This window comes from Triticum urartu, chromosome 2A, assembly GCF_056163025.1.
Source record: "Triticum urartu cultivar PI428250 chromosome 2A, HENAU_Tu73, whole genome shotgun sequence".
Lineage (NCBI taxonomy): Eukaryota > Viridiplantae > Streptophyta > Magnoliopsida > Poales > Poaceae > Triticum > Triticum urartu.
The window spans coordinates 613614227-613627749 of record NC_141874.1 but is presented as its reverse complement, the minus strand read 5'-3'; the positions used below and the strand labels follow the sequence as shown (position 1 = coordinate 613627749).

At 46.8% G+C, this 13523-nt stretch overlaps 2 protein-coding genes across 3 annotated transcripts; one reads left to right on the top strand and one right to left on the bottom strand.

The window, feature by feature from the left end:
- Nucleotides 1–1784: 1784 nt before the first annotated feature.
- Nucleotides 1785–4144, top strand: HINT4 (histidine triad nucleotide-binding 4). Of its 2 annotated transcripts, none has more exons than XM_048702560.2 (6): nucleotides 1785–2098; nucleotides 2192–2238; nucleotides 3307–3383; nucleotides 3490–3556; nucleotides 3664–3741; nucleotides 3853–4144. In XM_048702560.2, the coding sequence occupies exons 1-6, from the start codon at nucleotides 1970–1972 to the stop codon at nucleotides 3953–3955; spliced, it is 501 nt and encodes a 166-aa protein (XP_048558517.1). In that variant the 5' UTR covers nucleotides 1785–1969; the 3' UTR covers nucleotides 3956–4144. The 2 variants fall into 2 exon arrangements, with proteins under 2 accessions (XP_048558517.1, XP_048558516.1); XM_048702559.2 differs by having other exon boundaries at nucleotides 3184–3383.
- Nucleotides 4145–4470: 326 nt separating this feature from the next.
- LOC125539188 (vacuolar-processing enzyme beta-isozyme 1-like) lies at nucleotides 4471–7081 on the bottom strand. The gene is made up of 8 exons (XM_048702558.2): nucleotides 6784–7081; nucleotides 6488–6652; nucleotides 6221–6377; nucleotides 6043–6128; nucleotides 5713–5912; nucleotides 5325–5583; nucleotides 5006–5212; nucleotides 4471–4897 (listed from the first exon to the last, which is right to left on the bottom strand). Exons 1-8 carry the CDS (start codon nucleotides 7015–7017, stop codon nucleotides 4715–4717), a joined length of 1491 nt encoding a protein of 496 aa, XP_048558515.1. The 5' UTR covers nucleotides 7018–7081; the 3' UTR covers nucleotides 4471–4714.
- Nucleotides 7082–13523: the final 6442 nt, after the last annotated feature.

Genomic DNA, 13523 nt, shown 5'->3' with positions numbered 1-13523 from the left:
CAAACTTTTTTTATTCATTTGAATTGCTTATCACATACTCTCTATGTCCTAAAATATAAGAACATTTTTTACACTAGTAGTGTTAAAAATATTGTTATACAGTATTATGGAACGGAGGGAGTAGTACAGTATGTGTCACTTGTGGGTCGTGCAAACTTGAGGAGTACTACGTGACCGGGCGCGCGGCGCGGCGATCGATCCCATCTGTCCACGGGATCGTCGGAGACGCGACGGAGCAAAAAAGCAAGCGTGACACGGAAAGTTCCGGCCCCGATCGGTAAAAAACCGAGTCTCGACCGACCGCATGGCTCTGTTTCTCCCGTGTAGTTGAGCCAATGTGGACCGGACCAGTCGGGCCACGCGCCAACCGACGCTTCCTGTCGAGTCGACCGCTCGGTTCGTGGCTCGTTGTGGCAAACTCCCGCGACAGGAGAATGGACCTTGCTACGGATAAGTTTCTCTGCCTGTCAACTGAGCGTTCGGTTTGTCACCTACGAATACGATCGGACATGACCGTAAGGAATTCCCCTTCACCAGTGATTCTCTTTTGCGTATCTTCTTCATCTGGTCAGTAGGATTTTCTTCATCGTATAAAAGAGTTTTCCCTTAACTTACATTAACAGAAGCTACACGGGGAAGTCGACTCTTAGCGAAATCTCCAAAGCGGGCTGTCCGTATATGTTTGGACATAAGTGTTCGGATCATTTTTTTTCATCCAACATGGTCCCTTAAATATCCTCGAACCAATTTGTATGTTTGAATTCTGGTATGCTGGCTGTAAACTTGAAAACGTTCTGTGGGCGTCCGGACATGTGCATGTCTAACCAAAAGCAACCGCACGGCACCTTACTTTCTTCTCCCAGCCGCACACCACACACACAACACACGCATGCATGGACATTTTTGAGGATCGTGTTTGATGGCTACTTTTCCTATCCTGTCCATGGACACACCCCGGACATGTCGCAGTGTTCCTTTTGAGGGCTTGCTTTGCATATGCCCTAAGACAATACCTACTAAAGTGCAAAGACGATGAAAATTTACGGTGATTTTTCTGTAATATAAGAGATCATATAAGCTTCGGGGAAAGACCAGAAGACACAGAGGGAGCATGTTCACAATCTTGGGAAAATAAATTCTTCTCATTCGAAGCATGTTCACATGTTCTATATTGTTATGGTTGTATATATAGTTTAGATTCGTCATCCTCTCCCTAACTCGGGCTTACATTGGACCATATGTGGGAACAGAACTTATCGCACTTGGCCTTATTTCTCTTCAGAAAATGGATACACTCATAAGCTGCTACAATATTATAAGTTATGATCCTCGAGGAACAAAACCAACTGATCAACAGGTATGATATCGGACAAAACCACCTTCAGCTTGTTGGAGAGATCTTTAGAGGCGATTGTGTAAGTAATATTGCACAAAGTAATTGAACGAAACTAGCACGCCTCCTTCGGCCTAGCCACTTTGAGAATGAGCACAATATATGTATGGTTGATAGCTACCGGCGAAGAATCGCCGTAGTAACCTTGCTCCACAAATATTCTAGCGACGCTGGAAAAAATGTGTAGGAAACCCATCTGGCCCAGGGCTCTGGTGGTGAATTAGTCGTCATAATGCTGGTGTTTGATTAATTGAGAGCATCTGCTCTTTAAAATAAAAACAGAAAGAAAGCTTTTTTTTATATCAAACAGAAAGAAAGGTGAAATTACAGTGCACTACTAGTAGTTGGGCTTCCAGCTTTACTCTAAGAGCCCAACCCAATCGACGAGCTGCCACACTGGGCCTCGCCCAGAACCACCAGTCGCGTCGGCCGCGCCGTGGAATCACGCTGCCGACGACTTCGACGACGGCGGCAAGCAACCGCGAGCGCGGCCGCCGCGTCCCGGCGCGTCGCTGAATCGGTCAATTCCGCGTCGCCCTCCCACCTACCCATCCCCCAACCGGTGGAAGGGGGGCCATGAAGAAGTCGTTCTGCTTCCGCGGCTCCGCTGCGAAGAGGGCAGGACGGACGCCGATGGCGGACTGGTGCGTCTTCTGCGACATCGCCCGCCGCGCCCCCGCTTCCACCGCCGCTCTCCTCTACTCCGTTCCGTACACCGTCCCCTCACCTTCTCCGATCTGAACTCCGCCACCTGTCGATTTGCTTGCTAAATGTTCGACCTTTTGCTGTTGTGCGCAGGATGACAAGGTCGTCGCGTTCCAGGACATCAATCCGTCCGCGTTCAGGTACTTGCTGGCCGTTGTAGTCTGTTCTTTCAGCGCCGTGTCGCTGTCCTTGGTCTAGATGTGGCATTAGCACACCTCATCGAGGTAGTAGTGCTCTTGTTCATTTCGTCGAACAATTGGCGAGCATCACGAGAATTGGTGTTTAGATTTAGTTCTTCATCTGTCCTGCTAGTGCAAGCTGGTACTCTTGTAGTCTTATACTCTTATAGTTGGAGCTGCTTGATTTGTTTGCTATCTAAGTGTGTGTAAATAATGTTTTCTTTATATTCTGATTGTGTTAAGAAACTGTCGTGTAGTTAGTGTTTATCAGGTCACACAGTTGCTGTTTATCATGTCACGTAATCGGTGTTTCCTTTCAATGTTTGCTACTCACTGCCAGAGCAATTTTTTGACTGCTCTTGTCAATCAGCTGAGAACCTAGTGTGTGCTGATATGTGCCTATGCACAGGTTACTGTTCATTGAGACCAATATTTGTCTGGACACCTATCCGAAACACCGCCTTTCCTAGCAAGTTATCATTCACTTCTTGAGTAGCGTTAGCGTTGTGTTTATTTTAATCTCATGCAAGGTAGTGATATAGATGACATATGGTATACATGTACAATTGCAGTTCTCTGATTAAATTTGTACAACTATAAAAAATATGGCATAGTTTACATTTCATGATCAGTTAGTTGCTGTAATTAATATGTGTGTGGTGGTTAATAACATCTATTCCCTCCGTCCCAAAATAAGTGTCTCAAGCTTAGTACAACCTTGTACTAGAGTTAGTACAAAGTTGAGACACTTATTTTGGGACGGAGGGAGTATCAAACATGTCAAACACGTTTTACATGTACTCAGTGAAAGGGATAACAGGCGATGTTGAGCTCTTTTTGCTGTCTGCCTCTTTGATAAGCCCTTGATATGCCAGAGTGCTTATCCCTTGATTTTACTCTTAGCAGCAATATGAGTTCAGTTCTTCTATTGACCACCACAAGATCCATCATTTATGATCAGCTTGTGCATAGCATTTCTTTTATCTTGAAGATCTGTGTTCGAGTATTCTCGTTGTGCAACGTTTGCAGGCACTATCTTGTCATACCCATCGAGCATATACCAACTGTAAAAAATCTCCAAAGAACCAACGAAGATCACCAGTTAGGTGTGTGCTCATAGCTTCTTGCTTCATGTAACACTGGCTTGCTACTACATGTCATTTTGTTCGACCATGGATGCTTGGTGAACTATAACATTTTTCTCCTTTGCAGTTAGTCACATGGTGAAGGTGGGAAAAGATTTACTCAGTCGAGATGCTCCCAAATCTGAGGAACATAGGTATTGCTAAAAACAAAAGAAATACATTTGTTCTGGCATGGTGTAGATCAGCTTGAAAGCAGTATCATATGTTGTTAACAATTATACTTTTCTGTTATTACTTGTAGATTTGGTTTTCATCAGCCACCATTTAATAGTATTGATCACCTCCATCTTCACTGCCTGGCACTGCCATTTATACCCAGGTACTGAAGTTAATTAATATCATGCCCTTGTTTATTTAAATATGGCATGTTTTCCCATATAAATTTCTTTTTGCGCTCATCTCAAATTATTCATACTCTTCATCTTAACAGTTGGAGGCAAGTAAAATATACACCATTGGGTCCCTTAGGGGGCTTTATTGATGCTGAGAAGGTATTGGAAAAAATAAAACCAGAAACAGAAGTGTACAGTTAATAAAAGTATTTAAGACTGGTACTGGCTATTCCTGATTATTAACGTTCTTCTACTTTTTTGCTTGTAATATCATTTGTATGTGGTTTGTATCCCTATTACTATTCTTGGATCGCTATAAATTCGAAAGACTTTGTCTGAAATGCTATACTTCATATCTTCATCCTGAAATCCATGGAAGTTCAACTCCAACCACTCTTTTTTAGATTTCCTTTCATTCATTGGTCATGTACTGGAAACTTGAATATGGGGAGCAGCAGTGCTGCACAACTTACAGATCTACACTAGCATGGTCCGAAGAAGATTCGCAAACATTGTATTCTCATCTTGTTAGCAGCGATAGCTTACGAAGTGATCTTGGTAGGGCTGTCTGTAGGAGGATCACTACCAAATCAGAGGGGTCGTCAATTTTGGCCCACTAATAATGGCCCACCTGTTCATTATTACCTAATCAGATGGCACTGTCAACCATTCTCACAAAAAATAGATGACACTGTCATGCAAAGACATTCACACACTTTTGCTACATAATAATCATTGCCTTTCAATTGATTGCAGTAAAATTTGATTTACAAAGGCACGAGCACGATCATAAACTACTGATTAACCCAACACCACATGGGGCGCCATTGTTGGGTGTTTTCTTGTACGTATACCAATGTATTATGTATGTTTGTATGTACACCATATATGAGGTCTAGCTAGGAACCTCTGGAGCATTTGGTACAGGCGTACAGCTCCCATGTACTGCAGTGCAGCGGATCAGGCGCTGTGCCCTCGAACCAGCGGGCTCCACTTCCCCATGTCGTAATCGTCGCAAGCGCTGATGCTTGCCTCCTTCATCTCGGCCTCGGAGACGCCATTGTTGCATATGTTGGCGAACGCCCTCATGTGCTTCATGCCATACTGAGTGAGTGATCCGCACTGAGACTCGAAAATTCGCACCTGGCAGTTGGCATCAGTACAGACTACAGAGTAAGTTCAACCGGAAGCAGAAAGAGTCCAGGGTGTTGCATATTTATGTGATTTTAAATATGGAAATGTTACACTCACCATCGTCTTCAGACAATCCCAATCGTCGACCAATGGCTGGCCAGAGCCTCTAGCAGCGTCAAGCACTGAAGGACCCTTTTCGAATCCAAAGACAAGCTTCCCGATGAAATCGATACTGCTGTCGAGATGCTTCCTGTGTAGCACAGTTTCTTTGATCTCCGTGAGAGCCCTCTGCTTCTCCTCTGATCCACCATTTAACTGCTCATACTGAAAGCGAGAAGATACATCATTAGTTAGCAGACAAATTTGGAAAAACAAAGCACGGGCCACAAAAATTGACAAGAAATACGAGCTTAAGCTGAAATAACTGGAACTTTACCTTCTTCCACATGAAAAGAATGTCGGCATCTCTTTGATTGATTGCACCCTTGAGGCTGGGCAAACGCTGCCTGAAATAACTGGAGTATGACTTTGCAGGATCGAAACCTTGATAGAGGAAAAGCATGTCACCCTTGAATGTCTTGTCACCATACTCCATGACATGAGAGCCAATACTGGACTCGTTTGGGGGTGCCGTTCTCGCTTTAACCACCTCGTACTGCTGCTTGATGCTTTCCTTCTTCAGATTGTGAGTTTCACTGCAAGTTAAGCAGGATCCGACCCGATGATTCAGAATAGAAAGCGAACCTCATGATTGTACTCCTAGATAACAGATACAAACTTGAAGTAATGTAGTACATGTATTACAGCTGCTGCTTATTACGTACCTGTCTTCCATCCAAGACACACTGTATGCGTCACCTAAACAGGTCTTGTATTCAGAAGGAGGTGGTACTTCCATCCCAGGGCAGTATGCTGCCCAGCTACTTTCTTCCGCATTTGCTGCTGTTGTAACATAAATATTGTGATCTTGTGGCATTAAACCCTCAAAGATGCTGCCACTCTCACACGCTTCAACATATATGATCTGCCAAAATTGTGGTAGTTCTCATTAGAGATGAGACTCAAAGCATACATGCTGTTTCAGATTCAAAAACAATAGAGATCTCAAGACAATAATCTTTATTAAGGGGAAAAGGGAAAGAAAGGATGCATACCATTTTCGAATAGCTTTTGGAAGCATGCTTTTGCCGTAACACTTTGATGAAGTCGCCAGCATAAACAAACGGCACGTTGGGCATACCTACATAAAAACTTGATAAGTTTAGCTAAGTTTGTACTAGAAAACAAATCAGCTGAAGTACAAGGTTTATGTGGGAGTATATATGCATGTACCAAGTGAACCAGCACCCCCATGATCCGTGTAGTAGATGAAGATGTGATCATTCGGTTTGCTGTTTATCACCTTCCTACTCCCTCCGGTGACCGCAGTTTTGTTCCCCAAGAGAACCGCATACAAGTTTTTAGCAGTGACGTGCTCACCGGTGTAATCCTGTAATAAAGATGATCATCAGTCATTGTAGGAAACTAGGTATACAACGCTATGCATTCTTTACATCAAAGCAACACTCTTGTTTGAATTAAAGGTAATATTAATAATACCTTGGGAACACCATGGTAAACATCTTTGCCTTTAGGATGGTTGATGACGACCCCACGCCTTGGGTTTTCAGGGCTGTTGGCGATATCGTCGTACATAAAAACCACTATGTTCTCATCCTTGAGTCCTCCCTTCTTCAGGATCTGGTACGCGTGACATACATCGGCCTGTACGTCGTCGTCGTGCATCAACAGCACCACAAATAATCGTTGAGCAAGCACACGCTATCAGAATTTTCATATAGTGAATGAATGATATACGAGCTGCATTAGTGTCTTAGTGAGGACCCTCGTCTCACCTGGTGCCGGTAGTTCTCGTAGCCGGAGGAGCCCGCAACGAGCACGGCCCACTTCGTCACCCTTTCCTCTGGCGCTGACGCGGCAGGGCCAGGCGCAGGGGCAGGGGCATGCCCGTTCTCCGTCGGCAGCCGGATCAGCGGCTCCGAGTCCCCATCCGCGGCCACCGCCAGCAGCAGAAGCGGGAGGAGTCCACAAACCCACCACGCGGCCATCGCCACCCTCGAGTTCATCATGTGCGTGTGCTAGAGCCTAGAGAGGAAGAGAAGGCAGCGAGTGAAGTGTGATCGTTCCTGTGGGGGATGGCGCCGCATTTTATAGCCGCGGCGGCTGCGTGCAGGGAGGGAGTGAAGTGTGATCGTCGCCTGGCAGTTCTCGCTCGGGCAGGCGCGCAGGCGCAGCGCCTCCGTATCCGTAGTGGGGTTTGCGTGGCGTACTGGCGTGCACAGTTTCCCATTTTTGGCTTCGAAATGCCCGCCTAAACTTGCTACAGTGCCGTGATTTAGGCCGTGGCCAAGCACGACGGTCGCACTCGGCGCCGGCGGTGGCGGTTAGCGCCATGAATTAGCCGGCGACACAGCTCCGTGGTTTGCGCAGCCTCCCAGCTCCATCCATCGCACGGAAGGGGAAAGGAGAGGTACGGACGCCTCGCCGGTGACCTTCCCACGGTGCTGCCTCCTCCCAGCTTCCTGCAAAAAACGGCTACCGGACAGTGTGCCTGTTCCGGTGGCGAAAGCCGGGAAGCAAAAAACTCACGCAAGCGCACGATGGGAACCGACTTTTTTTTAGGAGAAAATAGAATGCGCGACGACCTGAGAGGGACAGCGTATGCGCTTCTGCGCTGCAGCTGAAAACGTGAAGGACTCAGCTTAGTCCAGATCCTTATCACTAGCAACTGAAAAATGCAAGTAAACCAAAATGATTATTACTAAATAATAAACCAAAATGTACATTAAGTTTTTTAATAGAAATATCGGACATTTGAGGAAATTTTCCGGTGTTAGTTTTTTTATGATTAAATTATATACTCCAAGGATTTTTTTTTTACGATTCGTTCGCAATTTGTTTTATAAGGCACCTTTTCCAGATCATTCTTTTAACTACAAAGTTAGAGAAACTTTTCCTTCTACTCATATCCCTTGCTAAGAATACTTTTGGTTCCGTGATGCAATCAAAGGAGCATTGATGAAGAGAAAATCGTTGCTGGATGTCAATTGGTGTGATACTGCCGTCATGCGCACTATTGCTAGTACACTTCTTCGAATCTGGTGAATCAATGTTGTCTCAAATGTGAAGCAAGCTGAATATTTCTGAGAACTAGGAGGATGAAGTCGTGTGGTAGCATAAAGGCGACGATGCCCCGCCCATTGCCATCGAAGGTCGTATTGTGGGTTGTCTCGTTCGCCACCCTTCTCCATTGCTCCCACTCCCTTCCATCTTGGGGGTGCTACACGTCTCGTCGGGTGGACATCGTGTGCTCTGTTCAGACCGCTTTGCCGGATCTTGCGCAGGTGGTGCTCCACGTGACGAACCCAAATGTTGCTTCGAGGTGGGAGCAGGGCCGGCCCTAATATTCTGGAGGCCCTTGTGCGAGCCCTGCAAAATGGGCCCAATGGCTATAGTAGAGAATTTTTTTACTTCCATGATTATATTATATGTTATTATTTTCTCCTCCAAAAAATGTTGTTATCCTCTAACACTACGAGCATATAACTTCTCAGGAATCTCAGCAGTAGCATTTGTCGAAATTATGAACATCTAACTCTTCTCAGTAGTGACATATGTTAAAATGAATTTATGCAGACCACCCTTTTTGAGTTTCAATTAACTGATCTACATTTTGTTTTTCTCCTTACAACCGGATAAATGCATTTTAGGCAACATTCTTGTAACAAAAAAAGAAAAAAAACACCTGATTTCTTGAGTCCTTATTCAAGCAATGCTTCAAGCAATCAACATATCTCCTGCCAGGCAGCCTGCAAGAGTCGTACATAATGAGAGAAAGTTAATCATCACTTCACATAACAGAAATACGTAGACAAGCGTCAAAGTATTTGCTAAAAAAATCTCTTGAATGACTTACGTGCAGTCTAAAACTAAGAAACTTCATGGTTTGGCCCCTCGCCTCGCAATGGCCCCAACGGCCACGGCCAGCTTCTCACCGGTCGCTGGAACACGCTGCGGCCTGCGCTGCCCTCAACGCCTCGAGCATCGGGGTGGTGTGTGGCTGGTTCGCCGCGTTAGTCCTTGCCGATGCCCATCGAGGCTTTGTCGCCACAGAGTACTTAAAAGATGGAAGAACCAGGTTGAGGAACCCATCAAATGATGAAGGACTAATAATACAACGAAACAATCCATTGGCTAGCATCGTTTGTAGCGCCGGCCTTTGGGAACTTGGGTCAATTAATTGGGGAAAACTTGAACTATTGAAGAAAGGAGACTGGGAGAAGAAACAAGAGGAGGTGACGGCGGCGTTCTCGGGAAGAGCAACGTGCGCGTAATAGAATGGCTGGGCCTGCTGCCATCGCTGCTTCTTCTTTTTTCCTTCTACATCCTGTAGTACACATACATTACAGGATATGCCCCCCTGCTCGGGCTGGGCCCTAGGCGGTCGCACTCTTCGCCATGGCCCAGGGCCGGCCCTGGGTGGGAGTCTAGGGGTGTGGCCCAAAGATCAACCATCTTCGATAGTGAGGTTCAGGTACAATTTTCGGGAATGAGCCGGCAACTTATGACAGATGAAAAAATAACAAGAAGAAGGAAAAAAAGAACAGAAAAAAACAGCCCAAAAAGGAACTTGAACCCGCAGTCCAACATGAACTATAGTTCATGCAAAGTGAAAACCTGAAGCCAAATATAGAATGAAAATGGAAAATAGAACCCCTAGACACACACGGGGAGAACGAGGAATGTCGCAACGCCCGTGCAAGTGTGACCACTCTAACTATTTTAAGCGCCCGTTATAGCCTAATCCATGAAGCCCCCCCTCCCCCCCCCCCCCCCCCGAGGCCACGGCCAGCTTCTCACCGGTCGCTGGAACATGCTGCGGCCTGCGCCGCCCTCAACGCCTCGAGCATCGGGGTGGTGTGTGGCTGGTTCGCCGCGTTCGTCCTCGCCGATGCCCATCGAGGCTTTGTCGCCACAGAGTACTTAAAAGATGGAAGAACCAGGTTGAGGAACCCATCAAATGATGAAGGACTAATAATACAACGAAACAATCCATTGGCAAGCATCATTTGTAGCGCCGGCCTTTGGGAACTTGGGTCAATTAATTGGGGAAAAGTTGAACTATTGAAGAAAGGAGACTAGGAGAAAAAACGAGAGGAGGTGACGGCGGCGTTCTCGGGAAGAGCAACGTGCGCGTAACAGAATGGTTGGGCCTGCTGCCATCGCTGCTTCTTCTTTTTTCCTTCTACATCCTGTAGTACACATACATTACAGGATATGGCCCCCTGCTCGGGCTGGGCCCTAGGCGGTCGCACTCTTCGCCATGGCCCAGGGCCGGCCCTGGGTGGGAGTCTAGGGGTGTGGCCCAAAGATCAACCATCTTCGATGGTGAGGTTCAGGTACAATTTTCGGGAATGAGCCGGCAACTTATGACAGATGAAAAAATAACAAGAAGAAGGAAAAAAGAACAGAAAAAAAACAGCCCAAAAAAGAACTTGAACCCGCAGTCCAACATGAACTATAGTTCATGCAAAGTGAAAACCTGAAGCCAAATATAGAATGAAAATGGAAAATAGAACCCCTAGACACACACGGGGAGAACGAGGAATGTCGCAACGCCCGTGCAAGTGTGACCACTCTAACTATTTTAAGCGCCCGTTATAGCCTAATCCATGAAGCCCCCCCCCCCCCCCCCCCGAGGCCACGGCCAGCTTCTCACCGGTCGCTGGAACACGCTGCGGCCTGCGCCGCCCTCAACACCTCGAGCATCGGGGTGGTGTGTGGCTGGTTCGCCGCGTTAGTCCTCGCCGATGCCCATCGAGGCTTTGTCGCCACAGAGTACTTAAAAGATGGAAGAACCAGGTTGAGAAACCCATCAAATGATGAAGGACGAATAATACAACGAAACAATCCATTGGCTAGCATCGTTTGTAGCGCCGGCCTTTGGGAACTTGGGTCAATTAATTGGGGAAAAGTTGAACTATTGAAGAAAGGAGACTGGGAGAAGAAACGAGAGGAGGTGACGGCGGCGTTCTCGGGAAGAGCAACGTGCGCGTAACAGAATGGCTGGGCCTGCTACCATCGCTGCTTCTTCTTTTTTCCTTCTACATCCTGTAGTACACATACATTACAGGATATGGCCCCCTGCTCGGGCTGGGCCCTAGGCGGTCGCACTCTTCGCCATGGCCCAGGGCCGGCCCTGGGTGGGAGTCTAGGGGTGTGGCCCAAAGATCAACCATCTTCGATGGTGAGGTTCAAGTACAATTTTTGGGAATGAGCCGGCAACTTATGACAGATGAAAAAATAACAAGAAGAAGGAAAAATAGAACAGAAAAAAACAGCCCAAAAAAGAACTTGAACCCGCAGTCCAACATGAACTATAGTTCATGCAAAGTGAAAACCAAAGCCAAATATAGAATGAAAATGGAAAATAGAACCCCTAGACACACACGGGGAGAACGAGGAATGTCGCAAAGCCCGTGCAAGTGTGACCACTCTAACTATTTTAAGCGCCCGTTATAGCCTAATCCATGAAGCCCCCCCCCCCCCCCCCCCGAGGCCACGGCCAGCTTCTCACCGGTCGCTGGAACACGCTGCGGCCTGCGCTGCCCTCAACGCCTCGAGCATCGGGGTGGTGTGTGGCTGGTTCGCCGCGTTAGTCCTCGCTGATGCCCATCAAGGCTTTGTCGCCACAGAGTACTTAAAAGATGGAAGAACCAGGTTGAGGAACCCATCAAATGATGAAGGACTAATAATACAACGAAACAATCCATTGGCTAGCATCGTTTGTAGCGCCGACCTTTGGGAACTTGGGTCAATTAATTGGGGAAAAGTTGAACTATTGAAGAAAGGAGACTCGGAGAAGAAACGAGAGGAGGTGATGGCGGCGTTCTCGGGAAGAGCAACGTGCGTGTAACAGAATGGTTGGGCCTGCTGCCATCACTGCTTCTTCTTTTTTCCTTCTACATCCTGTAGTACACATACATTACAGGATATGGCCCCCTGCTCGGGCTGGGCCCTAGGCGGTCGCACTCTTCGCCATGGCCCAGGGCCGGCCCTGGGTGGGAGTCTAGGGGTGTGGCCCAAAGATCAACCATCTTCGATGGTGAGGTTCAGGTACAATTTTCGGGAATGAGCCGGCAACTTATGACAGATGAAAAAATAACAAGAAGAAGGAAAAAAAGAACAGAAAAAAAACAGCCCAAAAAAGAACTTGAACCCGCAGTCCAACATGAACTATAGTTCATGCAAAGTGAAAACCTGAAGCCAAATATAGAATGAAAATGGAAAATAGAACCCCTAGACACACACGGGGAGAACGAGGAATGTCGCAACGCCCGTGCAAGTGTGACCACTCTAACTATTTTAAGTGCCCGTTATAGCCTAATCCATGAAGCCCCCCCCCCCCTAGACACACACGGGGAGAACGAGGAATGTCGCAACGCCCGTGCAAGTGTGACCACTCTAACTATTTTAAGCGCCCGTTATAGCCTAATCCGAAGCCCCCGGAGAACGAGGAATGTCGCAACGCCCGTGCAAGTGTGACCACTCTAACTATTTTAAGCACCCGTTATAGCCTAATCTGAAGCCCCCCCCCCCCACCCACCCACCCACACACACACACACACATTCCTGTTGAATCGGCAAGCCCAGCATTTAGGCATGAGGGCATGTACAACGGTATTTAATCAGCCGTCTATAACGTATGCCATCTCAGATTTTTATTACGTGGAGGAGAGAGAAGAAGGGTGTCGTTAATTATGCAGACGGTCGATATCCCAACCATACCCGTACATGCACAGGTGCAAGTGGAGCCGCTGCACAGGGCCCCTCAAAATCTAGGGCCCCCAATTTTTGTGCAAATACTAAATCCTGATATTATGGCAAGTAGACAATGAACTGCAGGCTCGTGTCTGCAGCAACCTATAAATTGGGGTGTTTTCTACTGCTTGTTCCATTGATCCATCAATCCATCCATCGTCCCCTTAGAAAATCAAGAGGTTGGAATCTTGCTGCTTGGTCGCCGCAGTCCCTGGAGGTGAGCAATCAGAGCGCCTCCGAAAAATCAGAATATAGAGGCTGATGTTCATGATAATGTTGACAACATTAGGTTGAGAATACTAATCCAAGATTTTGTATCAAAAAATTGCTCATAGGATGGCACGCCTTGGCTAAAAGAGTAAAAGATGGACTTGTAGCTCAAAATTGTAAGATTTTCCTTTTTAAGTATGTATAGTTCCTTCAGAAATCTGTACTACCGCAGTGACTAACAAAAATAATGTTTTAATTACCTACTTGACTTTTTTATACATGGGGCCTAAATTATGATTTCGCTCCGGGGCCTCAATTTCCGGGGTACGGCCCTGATCCCAACAATCTCGCTACTTACCGACAGCCTCGTCCCCGTTGTACGCACAGGCGTCGTTAATTTGCGGTTTGAATGCAGCAGTCTGCCCACGTTAATTTGAGGATGGAGGGGTTCGCATGCAGCGGCCTGCCCACGACCGACGTGCTATTGTAGATGATGTTTTTACTGCTATCTATAGATGACGTGGACAATCATTACAGACTGCAA